This window comes from Garra rufa, chromosome 18 (genome assembly GCF_049309525.1).
Source record: "Garra rufa chromosome 18, GarRuf1.0, whole genome shotgun sequence".
Lineage (NCBI taxonomy): Eukaryota > Metazoa > Chordata > Actinopteri > Cypriniformes > Cyprinidae > Garra > Garra rufa.
Genome location: NC_133378.1, coordinates 39911908 through 39932689, shown reverse-complemented (window position 1 = coordinate 39932689; position 20782 = coordinate 39911908). Strand labels below are relative to the sequence as shown.

At 31.8% G+C, this 20782-nt stretch overlaps 2 protein-coding genes across 2 annotated transcripts in view; one reads left to right on the top strand and one right to left on the bottom strand.

Moving 5' to 3' along the window:
• Positions 1-838: 838 nt before the first annotated feature.
• LOC141291545 (anaphase-promoting complex subunit 10) lies at positions 839-5471 on the bottom strand. The gene is made up of 5 exons (XM_073823697.1): positions 5348-5471; positions 3122-3241; positions 2903-2993; positions 2441-2561; positions 839-1203 (listed from the first exon to the last, which is right to left on the bottom strand). The coding sequence occupies exons 2-5, from the start codon at positions 3234-3236 to the stop codon at positions 973-975; spliced, it is 558 nt and encodes a 185-aa protein (XP_073679798.1). The 5' UTR covers positions 3237-3241; positions 5348-5471; the 3' UTR covers positions 839-972.
• Positions 5472-5534: 63 nt separating this feature from the next.
• LOC141290666 (ATP-binding cassette sub-family E member 1-like) overlaps positions 5535-20782 on the top strand; it is a 16369-nt gene continuing 1121 nt past the window's right edge. The window contains exons 1-14 of the mRNA XM_073822769.1: positions 5535-5668; positions 8292-8459; positions 8545-8630; positions 9534-9631; positions 10859-10976; positions 12319-12456; positions 12538-12607; positions 12718-12814; positions 14998-15087; positions 15170-15291; positions 17238-17459; positions 17550-17609; positions 19196-19254; positions 19332-19442. Of these exons, the coding sequence (XP_073678870.1) occupies positions 8357-8459; positions 8545-8630; positions 9534-9631; positions 10859-10976; positions 12319-12456; positions 12538-12607; positions 12718-12814; positions 14998-15087; positions 15170-15291; positions 17238-17459; positions 17550-17609; positions 19196-19254; positions 19332-19442 (1374 nt within the window). The 5' untranslated portion in view covers positions 5535-5668; positions 8292-8356. The remainder of the gene's footprint in view (positions 5669-8291; positions 8460-8544; positions 8631-9533; positions 9632-10858; positions 10977-12318; positions 12457-12537; positions 12608-12717; positions 12815-14997; positions 15088-15169; positions 15292-17237; positions 17460-17549; positions 17610-19195; positions 19255-19331; positions 19443-20782) is intronic.

Here is a 20782-nt window from a genome sequence, read left to right as displayed (position 1 = left end):
AAAAACTACATCTCTTTCTTACCTGATAGTTTTTTTGAATTGTTAAAATGTGAACTACAAGTACGAAATAAAAGACATGACATATCATACTTTATAAATCCTGCACTTGTAACCCAAAAACTAGATCTCTTCCTTACCTGATAGATTTGTTATATTAAAATGTGAACTACAAGTACTAAATACAAGACATGACTTATACTTTATAAATCCTGCACTTTTAACCCAAAAATTATATTTCATTAATAATGATAAATTAAATTAAATAATAAATATATAATATAATAAAATATATCTATTCCTTACTTGATAGACTGTCTAAGTACGCTTGTCAATATTTGAATACTACTGAGTGTTTCAAACTAAAATTTTGAATGTTTAAATGTGAACTACAAGCACTAAATGCAAGACTTGATATATCATACCTAATGAATCCTATAACTCCTAACCAAAAATGGTATTTGATTAACAACAATAATAAAAGCAGATCTCCATTCCTTGCCTGACTGAGTAGGTTTGCTGATATTTACTACTGATTGGCTACAAAATGTCTCTAACCATGGATGTTTAAATATGAATATTTATGTCTGTATAGCATTAAGCTCACAAACGTACCAGTTATTCCTTAAAAGGGCTTTTGTAGAAAACCGGGTCTGATAAAAACCTGTCCATGTGTTCGCAAAGTTGCGTAGAAGAGTGTGCAATTGAGATATCGATCAATCCGTTTGCCATCAGAACTGAATAAAGCAAGCTAAACCAATCCATCCTGCTGTAATACAACATCAAGAGATACAGGACATGTTTTCTTTATTTCAAAAAAACATTTATTTCCTGTAGATTTGCATTTACATAAACTGAACCGTGAACTGTTCTCCTTACAAAACACATTATAAAACATGTGAAACCATTTAATCCTAGAACAGTCTTATGAGAAGGCAAAGTCTGCACCTCAGTCCATTCGAGCAGAAGCTCGGGTCATCTGATGGTGCGGTACATCATGAAGTCCACAGTGGTGCATCGTGGGAATTTTCCGATGGAGCTCTCCTCCACGGGCGTGTAGACTTTGATCTGCCGCATGTGCGTGTCCCGTCCGTTCTGGTGGTTGGCCAACACGGCGATCTGGATCATGAAGGTCCTGATGGGATTGTTCACTAGGTCCAGCAGAGGGATGTGAATCCAACCGCTCGGCTCCACCATCTCCAACTGCTGCTCTCACACAAACAAACAATGCTTGAGTCACAATGAAATGACTTAAAAAAATATTCTGCTTTTTATATGATTACTTAGCAAATAAATCAATAAATGGACAAGGAATATTGATTTAAGTTAAGAATTGATGTACTATGCGAGAAGATACCATAGTGTTATTGCAGTATCACTGAGATTTTTTATAATAAGTATTTTATTTTTTAAATGTCTATAATTTTTATTAATGTTTTATTTCAATTATAAATTTAGTACGTTACCAGTTTTTGAACAGTAAGATTCTGCATCATTTGTATTTGATCCAAAATACAGCAAAAGAGGCAATATTGTGAAATATTTTTACTGTTTAAAATAATAATAATAATAATATATTTTACATTTTAATTTATTCCTGTAATTTTAAAGCTACATTTCACCTTCAGCTACATCATTCTAATATTCTGATTTGCTGCTCAAAAACATTAATTATTATTATTATCAATATTTAAAACAGTTGAGTACGTTTTTTCAGGATTCTTTGATGAATAAAAAGATCCAAAGATACAAAGCTTTTGTAACATTATACACTATACTATTCAAAAGCTTGGAGTAAGTATAAGTTTTGGGAAAGAAATTATGGAAATTAATACTTTTATTTAGCAAGGATGCTTTAAATTGATCAAAGGTTATGATAAACACAATTTATCATGGTGCAAAGATTTCTATTTTAAATAAATTTTGTTTTTCTGAACTTTCTATTAAAAAAAAAATCCACTCAGCTGTTTTTAACATATTAATAAATGTTTTGAGCCGCAAATCAGAATATAAGAATGATTTCTGCAGGATCATGTAATGATTGAGTACTGATGCAAAAATTTCAGCTTTGAAATCACAAGACAAACTACATTTTAAAATATATTAAAACAGAAAACAGTTGTTTTAAATAATACAAATATTACTGTTTTTGCTGTACTTTGGACCCCAAAAAACTTTTAAGAAACAATAAAAAATTTTGACTGGTACACTTAAATTTAAACTAAATCCAATGAGAGAAGTTTAAGGTTTTTATTTCATTTTGGTAATGTTTATGTTAAATAAAGTATTTTTATGGTTCTAGATATAGAAATATTATAGTAAAAATTTTCTAAAAATAACAGAAACATAAAACATAATGGTCCATAAAACGTTCAAATCAACCAATAACAATCATTTATTCCAGTTTATTAATTACGACTGTAAAGTAATCACTGTTTCTTACCCGAATTTCTTGCAAGTTGTGGAAGTTATTACCCACTCTGACCGAGATCTTGCTAGGAGTGTAGCTCTCATCCGATTTATAATCGGCATAAATACACAGCATTTTCACAGTGGTTTTCCTCCTAATGGTATGCAACGGAGAGGAAACATTCTCTGATTTGGGATCAAAACCTTAAAAGCTTACAACCAGCTCCAAATTCAATGACAAGTGGACTGTTTTCAAATTTCTGGGAAAAACTGAAATGTAAGTCATCATAGTTGGGTAGTAAGTCATCTTTTACAGTGGAGACAGGAAACTAAGAATGCATGCATAAGACAAGAATGCTCTACTGTTTTTCTTAATATTGCACAGTATGCACTGATCTCAAGTCAGATTTTCTTTTTAATAAAGTATGTAATCAGTGTCAATGCAGTGGGTCAACCAGGTCATAGAGTGGCTGTCTGAGTCTCTCTCTGGCTCTACCTGAACTGAATGTTCACCAGATGTGGCTGAGAGCCATCGGACTGCCAGTATGTCTCCAGATTATCATCTCTCAACTGGTCGACTCCAAACCCTTCACACAGAAAGAGACGGAATAAATAAATAACAAAACAGAGACTACAAAAGATGTATTAATCAGGTGTGCAATGATCAAACAAGACACACACACACACACACACACACACACACACACACACACACCTGGCTTGCACGAGGACAGCGACCAAACGGCTTGTGATCCGATCTCTCGGACAGTTCCTGTGCGCTCCAGCTGCTTGGGATCTGCACCTGGGGGGGTTTTGGTGGCGGTCGCCATGGTTACTGAGGAGTGAAAAATGAGAACATGAGGACAGACAGAAGGGATGGAATTAAAAAACACCCACAGATAGTATAAAAGACACTGAGATTATGCAGCGTGCAATGGGTTTACACATATATTTTACATAAATATGTGATCCTAGACCACAAAACACAATAGCCAAAAATAAATTGCATCGGTCAAAATTATAAATTTTTCTTTTATGCCAAAAATCATTAGGATATTAAGTAAAGATCTTGTAGATATCTTCAAAAAAACTCATCAAACCAAGGCACTCAAAACTCTTCTTAATAAGAATAAAAAGCCTTTATTCACATGGCTTTACAATTAAAAACATCTAACATGCACCGATTCAAAGACTTCACACCCCAGCAGCATCTTGCATACTTTTGGATTCATATCTTGTAGATATTTTGTAAATTTTGTACCGTAAATATCTCATACCCTAATGTTTGATTAGTAATATGCATTGCTAAGAACTTCATTTGTACAAATTTAAAGGTGATTTTCTTAATTTATTTTTTGCACCCTCAGATATCAGATTTTCAAATAGTTGTATCTTGGCCAAATATTGTCCTTTTCTAGCAAACCATAAATTAATCGATATATATTAGAGACATTAAAGAAAAAATCTATATGCAATAACTTAAAATACTTTAAGAAAGTTAAAAGCATAAAAAACAGTGTAAAATGTGAAACATTAGTGGTTTGTGAATAATTAATTAAAAATATATATTTAAGTATACTTAAAATCTGAAAATTATAATAAACGTAAGTTTTATGTAAGTAAAATTCTATACATTATAATATGTCCTTTTTCATTTGTTCTGAGCAATAAATAATGTCTGGCATACATTTTTACGATCACATTGGTTCATACACTACCAGTCAAAAGTTTTTGAATAAGATTTTTTTTAAGAATTGTTCACTAAGCCTGCATTTATTTGATCCAAAGTACAGCAAAAGCAGTAATGTGAAATATGTTTAGTATTTAAAACAACTGCTTTCTATGTGAACATATTGTAAAATTTGTAATTTATTCCTGTGATTTCAAAGCTGAATTTTTAGCTTCATTACTCTTCAGCATCAAATGATCCTTCAGAAATCATTCTAATATGCTTACATATTTGACATTTATTTCAGGATTCTTTGATGAATAGAAAGATCCAAAGATCAGCATTTATCTGAAATAAAAAGCTTGTGTAACATTATACACTATACGATTCAAAAGCTTGGAGTCGGTATATATCATTATTATTATTACTATTATTATTTTAGGGAGGAATTAATACTTTTATTTAGCAAGGACGCTTTAAATTGATCAAAAGTGATTATGAAGACATTTATAATGTTACAAAAGATTTCTTTTTCACATATATGATGTTCTTCGGAACTTTCTATTCATCAAAGAAACCTGAAAAATCCTACTCAGCTGTTTTGAACATAATAATAATAGTCATAAATGTTTTTGAGCAGCAAATCAGAATATTAGAATGATTTCTGAAGCATCATGTGACACTGAAGACTGGAGTAATGATGCTAAGAATTCAGCTTTGAAAACACTGAAATAAATTAAATTTGAAAATATATTCAAATATAAAGCAATTAGTTTAATTAGTAAAAAATATTTCAAAATTGTACTGTTTTTGCTGTACTTTGGATCAAATAAATGCAGGCTTGGTGAGCAGAAGAGACTTTTAAAAATCACGTCAGGCATATTTAGAACAAGAATCATTAGATGACATTAAAAGACCAACCTTTTGTCATCAACCTTCAAATCAGTGGGTTTTACATATTTTTAATCATTTAAAATATAATTCAATTTTGTATGACCGCTTATTCTTCTTCTACAGTACAGGAAAGACATTATTTCACCCATATTTTGTCCTTTTATTTACAAAAGCTATTTCAAACATTAAAGTAAACACCTCACTTGCATTTAATATGTTTTCTATGTATTTAAATCTATTTGTCTATCTATCTGAGTACTATAGCACTTAATAAATACATTTTCAAATGTAAAAAGGGTTTGAATTTTCAATCTTACAACGGCAGTTTAATCGAAATATCTACATTTAATATACAGCAAAGCAAAACCAGTTACTCACCGTCACTGAAAAGCTTATTTCTTTCTTCTGTTTGTACAACTAACGTAAACACAAGGACATTTTCTTTAAAAAATGCTAAAAATACAGCAGTAAACACCCAAATGCTGTTCGCATTTGCCCGGCACTGGCGCTTTCTGATCACGTCAGCGTTTTCGATCGCGACCGTCGCGTTCCTTGTGCGTCACACGCACTGGCGCCATCTTTGCTACCGGTGTTGTCTCGTGCGCGCCGGAGCAACACGCGCCGTTCGTCTCTTCACACAGAAAGAAGACATTCAACGCTTATAAACGCGTTATACCGCGCTGATCTCATCAACGAGAGGTGAGCAGGGTTTTATCGCTATTTTAGAATAATTAAACTGATCTTGATATGTTTTTCAACAGACGGTTGTGTGCGTACGCCGCCCTGTGCGCGAGGCCTTTTCTTTTTCCAGTTTAATTCCATCGTTTTTTCACTAATATCAAATGAATGTCATTCTAAACGAAGTGTGATTAAACTAACAAGGTGTTTGGGATAGATCGAGTGGAGTAATGTTTTGATTTCGGGGTGAAATGAATGAAACTCTCTGAGGAAAATTCTTGCGTCATCGTTATTCCCACAGGCGCGTGCGCGCGATTGAGTCGCGACAAGCGCGCGCACAGACTCCACGTGTTTGATATGAATAAATCTTTCCATTGGAATGATTTGCAGCTGCTTTAAACAGAGTTTCGAATGTATTGTTAGTCCGTAATGTGAAAACAACAGTTGTCTATTAGGGAGTGGTCTGATTCCATTGACGCGGACTGTGGTTTAGTGATTATTAATCTGATCTGGTAATTGAAAGGCTGCAGGTTCGACTCTCACTTAATGGTTTGTGAACCTTTGGGTCACAAATGGGTCTTAAGGCAGTAGAGCTAAGGAGACTCCAGCAGGACTGTAGTAAGTCCGCAATGAAAGCTTGAAAGCATCTGATGAATGACTCATTAGTAATAAATGACTAAAATATGCCTTAAATTAGATGACAGTGCAGTGTTTTGCATGTTTAAACCGGCTGTCATGTGATGCCAATGCTGCACTGTCAGATATGGCAACTCAGCAACCTCATTCATCCAGATGGTGAGCTGTCTAAATGACTCTGAGTCAGGAAACCATATAACCAGACCAGGATTTGACATGGTTTTGCTTTTCAGACTTGTTCAGATAACAGCTGGTTACATCTGATCCTTTAAATGAAACCATCTGTTAACTAGTGATAAACTGGTTTTAATGGATATTGTGGGTGGGTGCAAGGTGGTTTCTTACAGGCTTAAGTGAAAACGCCACCCTTTTTGAGATTTGACTGCTCTGTATTGCATTTTTAGTAGCACTGTATTATATCAAAGAAAAACTACTTGTTAAACAAAGCCAAATGTGACACAAAAATGTGTGAAATGATCTTTTAAAACTGACAATGAGCACTAAATCATTGTGAATTGTACATTTACTGTGACTAGATTAGTTTATATTAATATGCAAGCCTGATTATTAGCTTGTGGAAGTGTTGTATTGTTATTAATCTTTTTTTTTCTCATTATAAGTAGTGTGCTGCATGATATTGAAAAATATGCAAGAAATTGTTATTGCAATATGATGTTGCTTTAAATGAGTAAAATTAGTTTCAATTCTATTTAAATATACTTAACTGAAAATAGTATGCCACCCTGGACCATTTTTTATATATATTTACTGTAGGAAATATCTATGGGACATGATCTTTACTTAATATTCTTATGATTTTTGGCATAAAAGAAAAGTAAAAAATTTTGACCCATACAATGTGTTTTTGGCTATTGCTGATTATTAGCTTGTGGAAGTGTTATTTTATCATTATTATTTTTTTCTCGTTATTAGTAGTGTTGCATGATATTGAAAAATATGCAAGAACTTGTTATTGCAGTATGATGTTGCTTTACATGAGTAAAATTAGTTGTAATTCTGTTTAAATATACTTAAAAAATGAAAATAGTTTGTGACCCTGGACCACAAAACCAGCCATAAGTGTAATTTTAAAAAAAATGTAGGAAATACTGTACTTTACTGTAGGAAATATCTATGGGACATGATCTTTATTTAATATTTTAATGATTTTTGGCATAAAAGAAAAATCTATAATTTTGACCCATACAATGTGTTTTTGGCTATTGCTGATTATTAGCTTGTGGAAGTGTTATTTTGTCATTAATCTCTTTTTTCTCATAAGTAGTGCTGCATGATTTTGAGAAAATATGCAAGAACTTGTTAATGCGATATGATGATACTTTAAATGTGTAAAATTAGTTTTAATTCTATTCCCTGGACAACAAAACCACTCATAAGGGTTGATTTTTTTTTTTTTTTTTTTTAAGATTTATGCATCATATGAAAGCTAAATAAATAAGCTTTCCATGATAGGACAATATTTGGCTGAGATACAACTATTTGAAAATATTGAATCTGAGGGTGCAAAAAATGTAAATATCGAGAAAATGGCCTTTATAGTTGTTCAAATGAACTTCTTAGCAATGCATATTACTAATCAAAAATAATTTTTTGATATATTTACTGTAGGAAATTTACAAAATATCTTCACGGAACATGATCTTTACTTAATATCCTAATGATTTTTGGCATAAAATAAAAATTGGTAATTTTGATCCATATAGTGTATTTTTGGCTATTGCTGCAAAAATATTTCTTCTACTTAACACTTGTTTTGTGGTACAGGGTCACATATAGCCAGCGTCCATATTTCTCTTTTTTTGGTACTAAATCATGGATGGCAGGATCTAAAATACTGACTTTTTGTAAAAATTGAGTCAAAACTATTAATCTATTAAAACTGTTAAAGTTATTCAGTTATCCGAGCAGTTGCGATGTGCATATTGCACTGTTGTGCATCCCTCATTATTTGTTTTTGACGTTAATCTTCGTCTCTCTCTTATTCTAGTGAGGTCTAGACCTCCTCTGTTCCTATAGATCTGCGTCGCCACTGTGCGACATCAAAGCAGCCAAATGGCCGACAAGAACACCAGAATCGCTATCGTGAACCAAGACAAGTGTAAGCCCAAGAAATGCCGTCAGGAGTGCAAGAAGAGCTGTCCGGTGGTGCGAATGGGTAAGAATCGCACGCTGAATTCACCAGATTTCAGTTTCAGCAAAGGTTTTGCACGTCGCTGATGTGTTTTCATTTGTTTTCTCAGGTAAGCTCTGTATCGAGGTCACACCTCAGAGTAAAATCGTCTGGATCTCAGAGTCTCTCTGCATTGGATGTGGAATCTGTATTAAGGTATTTGAATGACCCTTGGTTTAATTTTTCTCTCAAATACATTATTGCATGTCACTTACTTTAGACACCAAAATGCAGTGAGTGACATTGTATTTCTCTCTGTCTTTAAGCAGTGGCACTTTTTTCCTTGACTTTAAAACCCATTGCACACAGTCTATTCCATGCTTTCTGTCTTTTGACTGATAGATTAGACCTTTTTAGTAAAAAAAGGGATTTTATTTTAATTGTACAAACATCCATCTTCAGCTGGTGCTGTCAAATCAGATTTTTCTCAAGTAAATATAATTATTATATAAGAATAGCTTGCGTAATATTTTCAGATGAACACTTACTGGACTGAAGCAGCTTGGCTTTACTTGATTCCCCATGCAAATCTGATAACAACACACTATTAAGTATCAAGGGTATGTAAACTTTTGAACGGGGTCATTTTTCAGCTATAAATTCAACTATTATATTCTCTTGTGGCCTGTATGTAAATGTCTTTAATGTGAAATATCTTAAGGTCAGTACTAAAATAAAAAAATAACATGCATGTTGTATGATCCCTCTTATTTTGCAAAAATAATTAACATTTTGCAGATTCTGCAAGGTGTATGTAAAGTTTTGACCTCAACTTAAAATATCAGCATCTGTGCCAAATGAAATATTTTTATCTCAGTTTGAGTCTCTTAATAAAATTGAGCTGTTTTTCCTCCATATTCTCACTATATCAGACTATATGTGACATAAATGCCTGATGGATATCAAATCAAATATGATATTCAACAAAAAAAAAAGCATTTAACTTTTTTGGTTAATATTTTGAATAAGCTATTCTATTTAAATCAAAATGTTTTGTCTGTTTTAAAAGTCATGTTTTATCATGTATTTAATCTCCTTTATTTATTCTTACTCCTTAAGAAATGTCCATTTGGTGCTCTGTCAATCGTGAACCTGCCAAGCAACCTGGAGAAGGAAACCACACACAGATACTGTGCCAATTCCTTCAAACTGCACAGGTACGAACATGCACCTTATCTGAGTCATCAATGCATTTGTGATAGGGATGCACCGATCATGATGTTTCATGGCCGATTCCAATACCGATTTCCAATTTTTTCAAAAACAAGAAGTTATGTAAGTAAACAACATGTTTATTTAGTATTTAACAGGCCAAATTGGCTTTGGCTATTGAAACAATAGCATCTGACATCTGAAATAAATAAAAAAAAATATTAAATTAAATACAGTTTAATTTCAGGCCGGTTGCCGATCGCGCGTTAGATGCAAAAACCGTCCGGTTTCGATTTATGGCCGGTCAACCGGTGCATCCCTAATTTGTGATGCTTCAGTGCGGTGTCTGTTAAATCTAGAGGTGTAAATTGGAGCCTTCAAGACGATTCGATACGATACCGATTTCTTAAGCCAACGATTCGATTATTTTCGATACTTCAGAATTCCCTGTGATACGATGCGATTCGATCCGATTCGATTCAATATTAGATATTTTTACATGATATCTATTAAGTTTCAAATAAATCAACAAAAATGGTAAATAATTTGCCTTTTATTGAGAATACAGAAACAGTATTCTATTCACATAATGTGTATGTTACACTAAAGCAGTTGTGCTCAATGCACTGCAAATAGAACAGCAAATATAAGTTACTGCATTTACAAAGTGCAATCAGATAAATTGTAATAATAAAAAAAAAACTTATAGTGCAGGTCTACTATTGACAATTAGCCTATTCATCGTTTTAAAAAAGTTTCTTTCATACAAAATTGGTTACATTTTGAAAATACAATTTGCATCTTATTAAGAGGTAATGGTCACACATCCTCTGCAGTAGATGAACTGCAAATAGAATACTAATCCACAAAATCAGTTCAAAATCATCGCTCTTGAAAGTCAGACAACAACGTGAGGTCTGTGAACATGAACAACATCATAAACGGACTGTGAAACGAAAGTAAGGCGTGTGAAGAAGAAGACAGTGAGGTTAGTGCCACCCGCAGCTTAGGAGTAGGTAGTGCGCTTAATACATCGGAGCAGACAGTAAAAGAAAGGTCGGAACGGATTCTAAAAATAGACAAGTGAACAAACAGGCGGCAAAATAAACACATTAATCGATATTCTTGCGGACGAATCGATGCATTGAATCGGCGGCTGCATAATCGATGCATCGATACGAATCGATTAATATTTACACCCCTAGTTAAATCTGATTGTTTGTGTTCGTCAGGTTGCCCATCCCTCGTCCAGGTGAGGTGCTGGGGCTTGTGGGTACTAACGGTATCGGGAAATCCACTGCTCTGAAAATCCTAGCGGGAAAACAGAAACCAAACCTGGGGAGATTTGATGTGAGTTTCTCTTATCCACACAAACACACACTTAGATTGCATGTCTATGTTAGCTTGTTTTTAGAGGGTTCCCCAGGGGTCCTTAAAGAAAATTGTGAATCTGAAAAAAAAAATAATTCAGGGCTCTGGGAAGTTTTTGAAAATAAACATGCATCGATACAGGTCCTTGAAAGTGCTTGAATTTATTTTGTGAGATTGAGAAGTCTTTATAAATCTAAAGAATCTTAACTTGTGGAAAGTGGGCATCTGATGACCCCTTTAAGGTCCAAAAAGAGGACATGTCCAAGGGAAAAGAAGATGTATGGTCACCTTAACTAATGTAAATCAAGCAAGCTAGTATGCATATGCCACAAAGTGTTGGTGAAATATCACATTTGTGGACCGGAGGGAGTGATATGAATTTTTTTCCAGAAAAAATAGATTTATACATTATTTGAAAGCTGAATAAATAAGCTTTCCATAATGGGACAATATTTGGGTGAGGTACAACTATTTGAAAATCTGAAATCTGAGGGTGCAAAAAAATCAAAATGCTGAGAAAATTGGCTTTGAAGTTGTCCAAATGAAGTTTAAAAATCTAAACACTGGATCAAGTAATTTTCGAAATTCTTGTTTAATTTTTTTTAAACATTAAACATTTGAGAGAATAGAGTCAAATGTTTTTATAGAGGGAATTTTGGGTGTCTCATTTCATCACAACATAATTTAGAAAAAACTTTGGACAGAAAACCATGTATTTTTGAACACTTTTAGGGGGAGTAAAATGTATCAAGTTAAGCAAATTGTATATAAACAAATCCCTCTGTAAAAACCTTCAGAATATAGACAGGAATAAATATGTAAAGTTTGATGTGTGTACCTGTTACTGAAGTGGAGTTTTATGGCTAAATGTAGGAGAAAAAACTCATTTTGAGAAAATGACCTTTAAAAATATGTATTGTAATTGAAATCTATTGACACAAACAGATAAAGTGCTATAAAAGAAACACTTAAGCCCAAAAAGTCAAATTTGACAGGTGCATGAAAAAACTGTCTCCCCCCTTAAGATTAAAAGAATGGCTTGCCAGAGATGCAAAGGAGCGTCACTTGGCCAGTTGCAGAGCTGAATATTTTTCAGTTTTATGCAAAACAGAAATATGACAAAGAAAATATCAGATCTTTCATATGGCCAAAAATAAATGCAATAGTTGTGTTTGACACATGAAACCTGTAGCACTGTATCTTACAAGGTAACACAATGTATCATTGCTCTCACAGAAATGTGTCCCCACATTAAGTCATTGAATTTGAGGATATTGATTCCGGACAGTCCAAGTTTTTAATTTGTGTGTGTGTTTTCCAGGCTCCTCCTGACTGGCAGGAGATCCTAGCATATTTCCGTGGCTCTGAGCTGCAAAACTACTTCACCAAGATCCTGGAAGATGACCTGAAGGCCATCGTAAAGCCACAGTATGTCGATCAGATCCCCAAAACCGTTAAGGTCGGTATGAATGGCAGCTAATGGAAATCTCGAGTCAAATTTGCTTGGCTTGATTGTTGAAATTCTCCCTTTGTCCTGCAGGGGTCAGTAGGCTCCATCTTGAGCAGGAAGGATGACACCAAATCAGAGGAGCTGGTGTGTGAACAGCTGGGTATGTTCACATGCATTTCTGGATCATGTATATATTTAACAATGTGATTGAGTAATATAGTTGAGTTTGCCGTGTCATGTGACTGATTGTTCTGTGCTCTGATTGGTCAGATCTGTTGCACCTGCGTGACCGTAATGTTGAGGATCTGTCAGGAGGAGAGCTGCAGAGATTTGCCTGCGCAGTCGTCTGCATTCAGAGAGCTGATATGTGAGTCTCTACATGTGTACAAGTCCTGTAGCAGTCTTCCTTTAGTATTATATACTATTATAAAGTTTCTTAATGTTTGAAGAGTTCATTTGCAAGAACAGATCAAAACATTTCATTTTGCATTCCAGTTAATCTCAGTCAAAATGCAGTTGATTATTTTGATTAAGTACCTAAAAAAAGACAGCTAACACTATAAAACAAAAAAAACGTAACAAAAAACACAATTTTAGTTATCTGTTTTTGCAAATAAACCTTGAATTAGCATTTTCATTTTTTCAGCTTTCATTATAATTTTATTTATTTGTGTTTAGTTTAACTTTTGTCACTTTTATTAGTTTTTAAATCTTACTCTTTATTCTATTTAGCTTTAATTTTATTTCACTTTTAGTGCTTCAGTTTATACTTTTGTTAGTGTTATTGAAGTTTATTTAATGGTAATATTTTAACTTGTATTTTAATATTTTCAGTTATTTAAATTTGAGGTATTTTGTTACGTTTTGTTGTCTTTTTTTGGTTAAAATGTTTATAATTTTTGTACAAAAGATTCAACTTATTTCAGTCCATTTTAATTTTACTTAAAATTGTAATTGATGTGCTTTTGGTATTTTTATTAGTTTGGTTTTTAATATTTATTTAGCCAGAGTTGTTTTATTAAAGTTTTAGTTTTTTCATTGTAATGAAGTGTTGTAGAATTATTTTCATTTTTTTTAATATGCATTATTATTATTATTATTATTATATAATTTTTTTATATATATTATGTAAATTATTTTAGTAGTAGTTATTATTATAATCATCATTGTAGCTTCTGTTTTAGTGTTCAGTTTTCATTTTTAGTTTTAGTAATTTTGTATTCAAAATTTTTCATTTTTTAAATATCTTTATCACAATTTTTTTAGTATTGTTTGTATACAATTATAATATGTATTTAGAAGTGTTTTTGTGTGTATTTTCCATTTTAATTTTACTTTGTATAATTTTATGTGCTTTTTGTCATTTTTATTAGTTTGGTTTTTAATATTTATTTAGCTTGATTTTTTTTTTCTTCATTAGTTTTTATAATTTTAGTAATTACACAGGGTTTTTTTTCCATTGTAATGAAGTGTAGGAATAATTATTTTAGTGTTATTTATGTATTATAATACTGTTCATTTTAGCTTCTATTTTCTAATGTTTTCATTTTAGTTTAGTAATTTTGTGTATTTATAGTTTTTTAATCTTTAAGATTTATTTAGCTTTCTTCAGTTTTTATAATTTTGTACTTAAGCTTGAAGTTTCAAGTGCTTTTTGATTAGTATTGTTTGTATGCAATTATAATATTTTGAGCTGTATATATGTATAGTGTTTTTTTTTCTTCTATTTTTTACTTTGTATAATTTATCATTTGTATAATTTTATTTACTTTTGTAATTTTTATTAGTTTGGTTTTCAATATTTATTTAGCTTTATTTATTTTTTAGTACATAGTACATTTCTTTATTGTAATGAAGTGACATAGGAATAATTATTTTAGTGTTATTTATCTATTATTATAATATAAGTTTTAGCTTCTTTTTTTAATTATCAGTCAATTATTATACACATCATATTGTGTAATAATATAATATGTGACCCTGGACCACAAAACCAGTCTTAAGTCGCTGGGGTATATTTGTAGCAATAGCCAAAAATACATTGTATGGGTCAAAATTATTGATTTTTCTTTTATGTCAAAAATCATTAGGAAATTAAGTAAAGATCATGTTCCATGAAGATTTTTTGTAAAATTCCTACTGTAAACCTATCAAAATGTAATTTTTGATTAGTAATATGCATTGTTAAGAACTTAATTTGGACAACTTTAAAGGTGATTTTCTCAATATTTTGATTTTTTGCATCCTCAGATTCCAGATTTTCAAATAGATGTATCTCGGCCAAATATTGTCCTATCCTAACAAACCACACATCAATAGAAAGCTTATTTATTGAACTTTCATACGATGTATACATCTCAGTTTTGTAAAATTTAACCTTATGACTGGTTTTGTGGTCCAGGGTCACATATCAGTTAGTTGCAAAGGCAGCATTTCTAATTTTCATAGTAAGATTTCATCAAATATGTTTATTTCAGTTTTAATGAATGAAAACTACTCAACATTAAGTTAACATCAGCACTAATATCAATACTGTTTCTCTTTCTCTAGTTTCATGTTCGACGAGCCGTCCAGTTATCTCGATGTGAAACAGAGGCTGAGGGCTGCCATCACCATCCGCTCCCTCATCTCTCCAGACAGGTCTGAATCTCCTCACAGACACTCTTAGTGTTGCTAGTTACTCCTCTTTACTAGTCCCTAAACCTCATATTTCTCTGTGCAGGTACATCATTGTGGTGGAGCACGACTTGAGTGTGTTGGATTACCTGTCAGACTTCATCTGCTGTCTCTACGGCGTTCCCAGCGCTTACGGTGTGGTGACCATGCCCTTCAGTGTCCGAGAAGGTGCGTCTCTCTCTAGTGTTGCTTTCATCAACGAGATTTATGACTAAATATCGTCATCAACGATTCTTTATCACGTGACGAAAATGAGACTAGACGAAATGTAAATGCTGATCATGTGACCATGGCTATAATTAAATGTATAATGCAATATCGTTTACGAATAAAAACAAGGCTAAATGTGGTTTACAAAATAAAATCCATGCTAAAATGTTGATGAAAACGAGACAAAACAAAATGTTACAACGTTCGATTGATGTGCGCTTGCCCAGTAGCCAGAGCTGTATCCCTTCCAGCCTAAACCGTGCAGACGCAGGCGACGTCACTTCCTCAAGCTCCACTTGGGGCATTATCTAGAAGATGACTACAAACTTAAAGCAGAAGTCCGGTGTGATATTGACCTAAAGTGTATTGAATCATGATACCGAGTGTGAACGTACCTTGCATATCTCATCTCGGTTTGTGTCCAGCTGTCCGAAATCTGGGGTCAGTTAGCCGATGCTCACAACAGGCTGTCAATGAGAGTGAATAGGGCATCGGAGTAGCCATGTAAATAAATCACTGTTTCATGCCATTTACGAGGCACAAAGTAGCTCCACACTTCATTGGTAGACTTCCAAGGGCCCTGACATTTAAAACAAGACATTGAGAACTCAGAAAAAGCACCGGTAGTTTATTTACAAGAAGATTTATACAGACATTCCCCTACGAGCAGGAAGGAACTTATCAGGTTATCAATGACTAAATTCAAGATGGCGGCAGCTGCTAAATTTCTTCCAGGTACTGTCTGTATAAATCTTCTTGTAAATAAACTACCGGTGCTTTTTCTGAGTTCTCAATGTGTCGTTTTAAATGTCAGGGCCCTAGGAAGTCTACCAATGAAGTGTGGAGCTACTTTGTACCTCGTAAATGGCGTAAAACAGTGATATATTTACATGGCTACTCCGATGCCCTATTCACTCTCATTGACAACCTGCTAACTAACCTCAGATTTCGGACAGCTGGACACAAACCGAGATGAGATATTCAAGGTACGTTCACACTCGGTATCATGATTCAATACACTTTAGGTCAATATCACACCGGACTTCTGCTTTAAGTCTGACACTGATAACGGAACCGATGGCCAGCCAGTCGGGGTTCATCTTTGGGAGAAAAAGAAGCGACACACATTTTATTTACACTTTTTAGTAGTGATGGGAGAATGAAGCTTTTCGAAGCACCAAGGCTTTCCCCTCAACTGTATGGTAAAAAGGTACATTACTCAAAGCTTTTCAACACACTAATGACATCTTGTGGTCAAAGGTGGAAAAGTTGCTTTTGCGTCTCAGATGTCCAAGCGATTTTTGGAGTTTCATAAAATAAATCAACTTGTGCTACGAAAACCATAAGAAATAAAAATGTAAATTTACTTACACAAGGTATGAATGAATTAACCTGTCAATAAACTTATAAAAGAGAGACTAAAATACAATTTTCATTGACTAAAACTAGACTAAATGTCATCAGTTTTCCTCGACTAAAACTAGACGAAAATAATTCTGACTAAAATAAGACTAAAATGCCCAGACTTTTAAGCCTAGTCCTAGACTAAAATGTAAATCTGAGTATAAAATATATAATATATTAGTGCCTTTGTTTTGTCTCAAGATGCACACCAGTAATGTTTTTATTCTAATCACATTTATGAAAATTGCTTAAATGTCCTAATTGAACTTTGGCCTAATCTTGGCTTAGTCTAAACCCTGTCTGTGAAACCGGGCCTTAGTCGACTAAAACTTGACTAGACTAAAAAGAGTATGAACGTATGATTAAAACTAAAATGACAGCTTCACACTAAGACTAGACTAAAACTAAAATTAAAACAACACTACTGCCCTCTCCAAAACCTGTGTGATCTTCAAAAAAATGCTACGTTTTGACTAACATTTATTTATTTTTCTCTTCAGGAATCAATATTTTCCTGGACGGCTACGTCCCCACAGAAAACCTGCGCTTTAGGGAGACGTCTCTGGTGTTTAAAGTGGCAGAGACGGCCACCGAGGAGGAAGTGAAGAAGATGTGCCGCTATCAGTACCCCAACATGAAGAAGAGCATGGGCGAGTTCACGCTCACCATCACGGAAGGAGAGTTCACCGACTCTGAGATCATGGTCATGCTGGGAGAGAACGGTGAGAGGAGGGAGTTGCTGGTCTGTGTTAAAGGAAGCTCTGCTTACTGTGGTTTGGTTTATTGTGTGTTAAATGGTTTCCTTTTTTCAGGAACTGGGAAAACCACTTTCATCAGAATGCTGGCAGGAGGTCTCAAACCAGATGGAGGAGGTGAGAATCAGTCCAATATTTCAGCAAATTATTCATTCTAATCACAAAGATTCATGCTAGTAACTTGCTTATGGTAGAAACATGACATTTAAAGACTTGATGTAAGTATTAATGTAAAGAGTAATTACTCTAATTAGTCTGTCAAATTTTAAAAATACTAGATAAAAAATTCTAAAAGTTTTACAATTTAAGAAAAATTGTGAATATTTTGTTTATTGAAAAAAAATAAGACTTGAATATTTTATTTCAGCTTTATTTGAAGTTTAATAATATTATTTAACTATTTTAATACTATTACACCTTTGTTGTATTTGTTAATATTTAGATTTTATTTGTATTTTCTGTTTTTATTTTAATTTGACGTTTTTGTAATTTTTAAAAAATTTTAACATGGCATTAAATAAATTATTAATCATTAAAATATTAATTACTAAAACATTCATATAAAGATGAATAATTCAAATTGTAGGTAAAATGCACATTTATAAAATTATAAAACTGAAAATAAAACTAAATATATAAAACGTTACATAGACAGCTTAAAATGACAAAAGCACAAAATTAGCACAGTTACTAAGTTTTTTTTAATTAAATTAAAAAATTTAAAAGCTAATTAAAAAACAATGGTGAATATTGTTTTCTGTTTTTAAATTATAATATCTCAGTTATAGTTTTCACCTGTGACATGGCATTAAATAAATGATTAATCACTAAAATATTAATTATTAAAACATGATTAATGTAAAGATGATTCTAATTGCAGGTAAAATACACATTTATAACTTAAATCAAAACAAAATATAAATATTATATAAAACATTACATAGACATAACTCTAAAAAAATGACAAAAGCACAATTACTAAAAGTTTTGCAATTTAAGAAAAATGGTGAATATTTTTTGTTTAGTGACATGGCATTAAATAAATTATTAATCAATAAAATAACAGTTACTAAAACATTAACATAAAGGTGAATCATTCTAATTGTAGGTAAAATGCACATTTATAAAAGTATAAAACAAACTTAGTTATGCTAAGTTTTTCAATTAAGATAAATGGTGAATATTTTTAGGTTCTGTTTTTAAATTTTAATAACTCAGTTATAGTTTTCACCTGTGACATGGCATTAAACAAATCATTAAAATATTAATTATTAATGTAAAGGTGAATCATTCTAATTGCAGGTAAAATACACATTTATAAAATGGTAAAATTTAAACAAAATAGAAATATATAAAACATTACATAGAGATAACTTAAAAAAATGACGAAAGCACAAAATTACTACAATTTCAAAAAAGGGGTGAATATTTTTTCTGTTTTTAATTGTAATAACTCGGTTATAGTTTTCAAAACTATAGGTTTCAAAAGCACAAAATTACTAAATGTGTGAGAATTAGAAAAGTTTTATTATTAAGTGTCTATTTTGTCTATTTGAAATGTTAATAACTCAAGTATATTTTGCACCATGAAGATAGCCAAAGAAGCTGGCATGGCATCTATTATTAAACAATAGTAACTACTATTAATATTAATATTTTTAACATTTTGTGTGTGTTAACTGAGAGTCGGTTGTGTTTCTCAGGTGATGTGCCCATCCTGAACGTGAGCTACAAACCACAGAAGATCAGCCCCAAATTTAAAGTGAGTTTGAGTTTTGTCATGTGTCATAGATCATAGATCAGTCTGCAGGAATCCTGATGTTCACTGTATGTTTTCAGGGCAGCGTTCGAGCCCTGCTGCATGACAAGATCAGAGACGCTTACACACACCCTCAGTTTGTCACTGACGTTATGAAGCCCATGCAGATCGAAAGCATTATCGACCAGGACGTGAGTACACCCGTCTCAAACTAGTATCATTTACTGTTTAGGAGAGTAATGACGTTTATCACCAAATTGTACTCTTTTATTTTCCAAGTAGGCTATATGTATATGTGATTAGCAAAAAATGTTCATGAGGTTTTTTTTTTTTGTTTTTGTTTTTTTTGTTTGAAATAAAAAATGAAAACTACAAAACAAAAACAGTTTTAGGAATTTTAGAATTCCAACTGAACTTTGTTAGTTGCCAAGGCAGATTTAATATAAATATAGTATAATAATTACTATAAATATGCTATAATATAGAATATTTTATTTCAGCTTTATTTGAAGTTTAATAATATTATTTATTTATTTTAACACTATTACACCTTTGGAATTATTGTAGTATTGTTAATATTTCAATTTTGAATTTTATTTTTATCTTCAATTTTTATTTTAATTAGAAGTTTTTGTTATTTGTTTATTTTAGTTTACCTATTTAGCTTTTATTTGAATTAGCTTTTACTTTTATATTTTTAGTTTTTATTTTAAGTATTAGTAAATTTGTGTTCTTTGTCCTTTTATTTATTTATATATATATAAAAAGGTAAGTATTAGTAATATATATATATGTAAGTATTAGTAATTTTGTTCCTTGTCATTTTACATTTTTTTTTTTTTTAATTTATATTTCTACTTAGCTTTTTTATATTTCTATTTAGCTCAATGTTGTATGAGTAATTTGGTGTTCTTAGTCAGTTTATATATATATATATATTTTTTTTTTACATTTCTATTTAGCCTAATTGTATAAGTATCAGTAATTTTGTTTACTTTTTATCTTAATTTTTTTATTATTATTAAAATTGTGTTCCATGTTATTTATTTATTTTTTTACATTTCTGTTTAGCTTTTTTGTTTCTATTTAGCCTCTTTAAGTATTAGCAAGTTTATGTTCTTGTCATTTTAAAATTTTTATACTTTTTTTTACATTTCTATTTAGCTGAATCTTTAAGTATTAGTAATTTTGTGTTCCTTGTCATTTTACATTTTTTTACATTTCTATTTAGCTTTGTTGCAAATAGTATAAATATTTTTTAATTATTAGTAATTTTGGATTTAGCCTTTTTTTTTTACTATTAGTAGTTTTGTGTTCTTGGTCATTTTGTAATGAAAAGTAAAAGTAAAAAAAATTCTATTTAGTTTTTTTTTTTTTTTTTAAATTAGCTATTGGTCATTTTGTGTTCTTAGTCATTTTATAATTTGTTTTACATTTCTATTTAGCTTGATCTTTAAGTATTAGTAATTTTGTGTCATTGTCATTTTAAAATTTGTATATTCTATTTAGCTTTTATATTTCTATTTAGCTA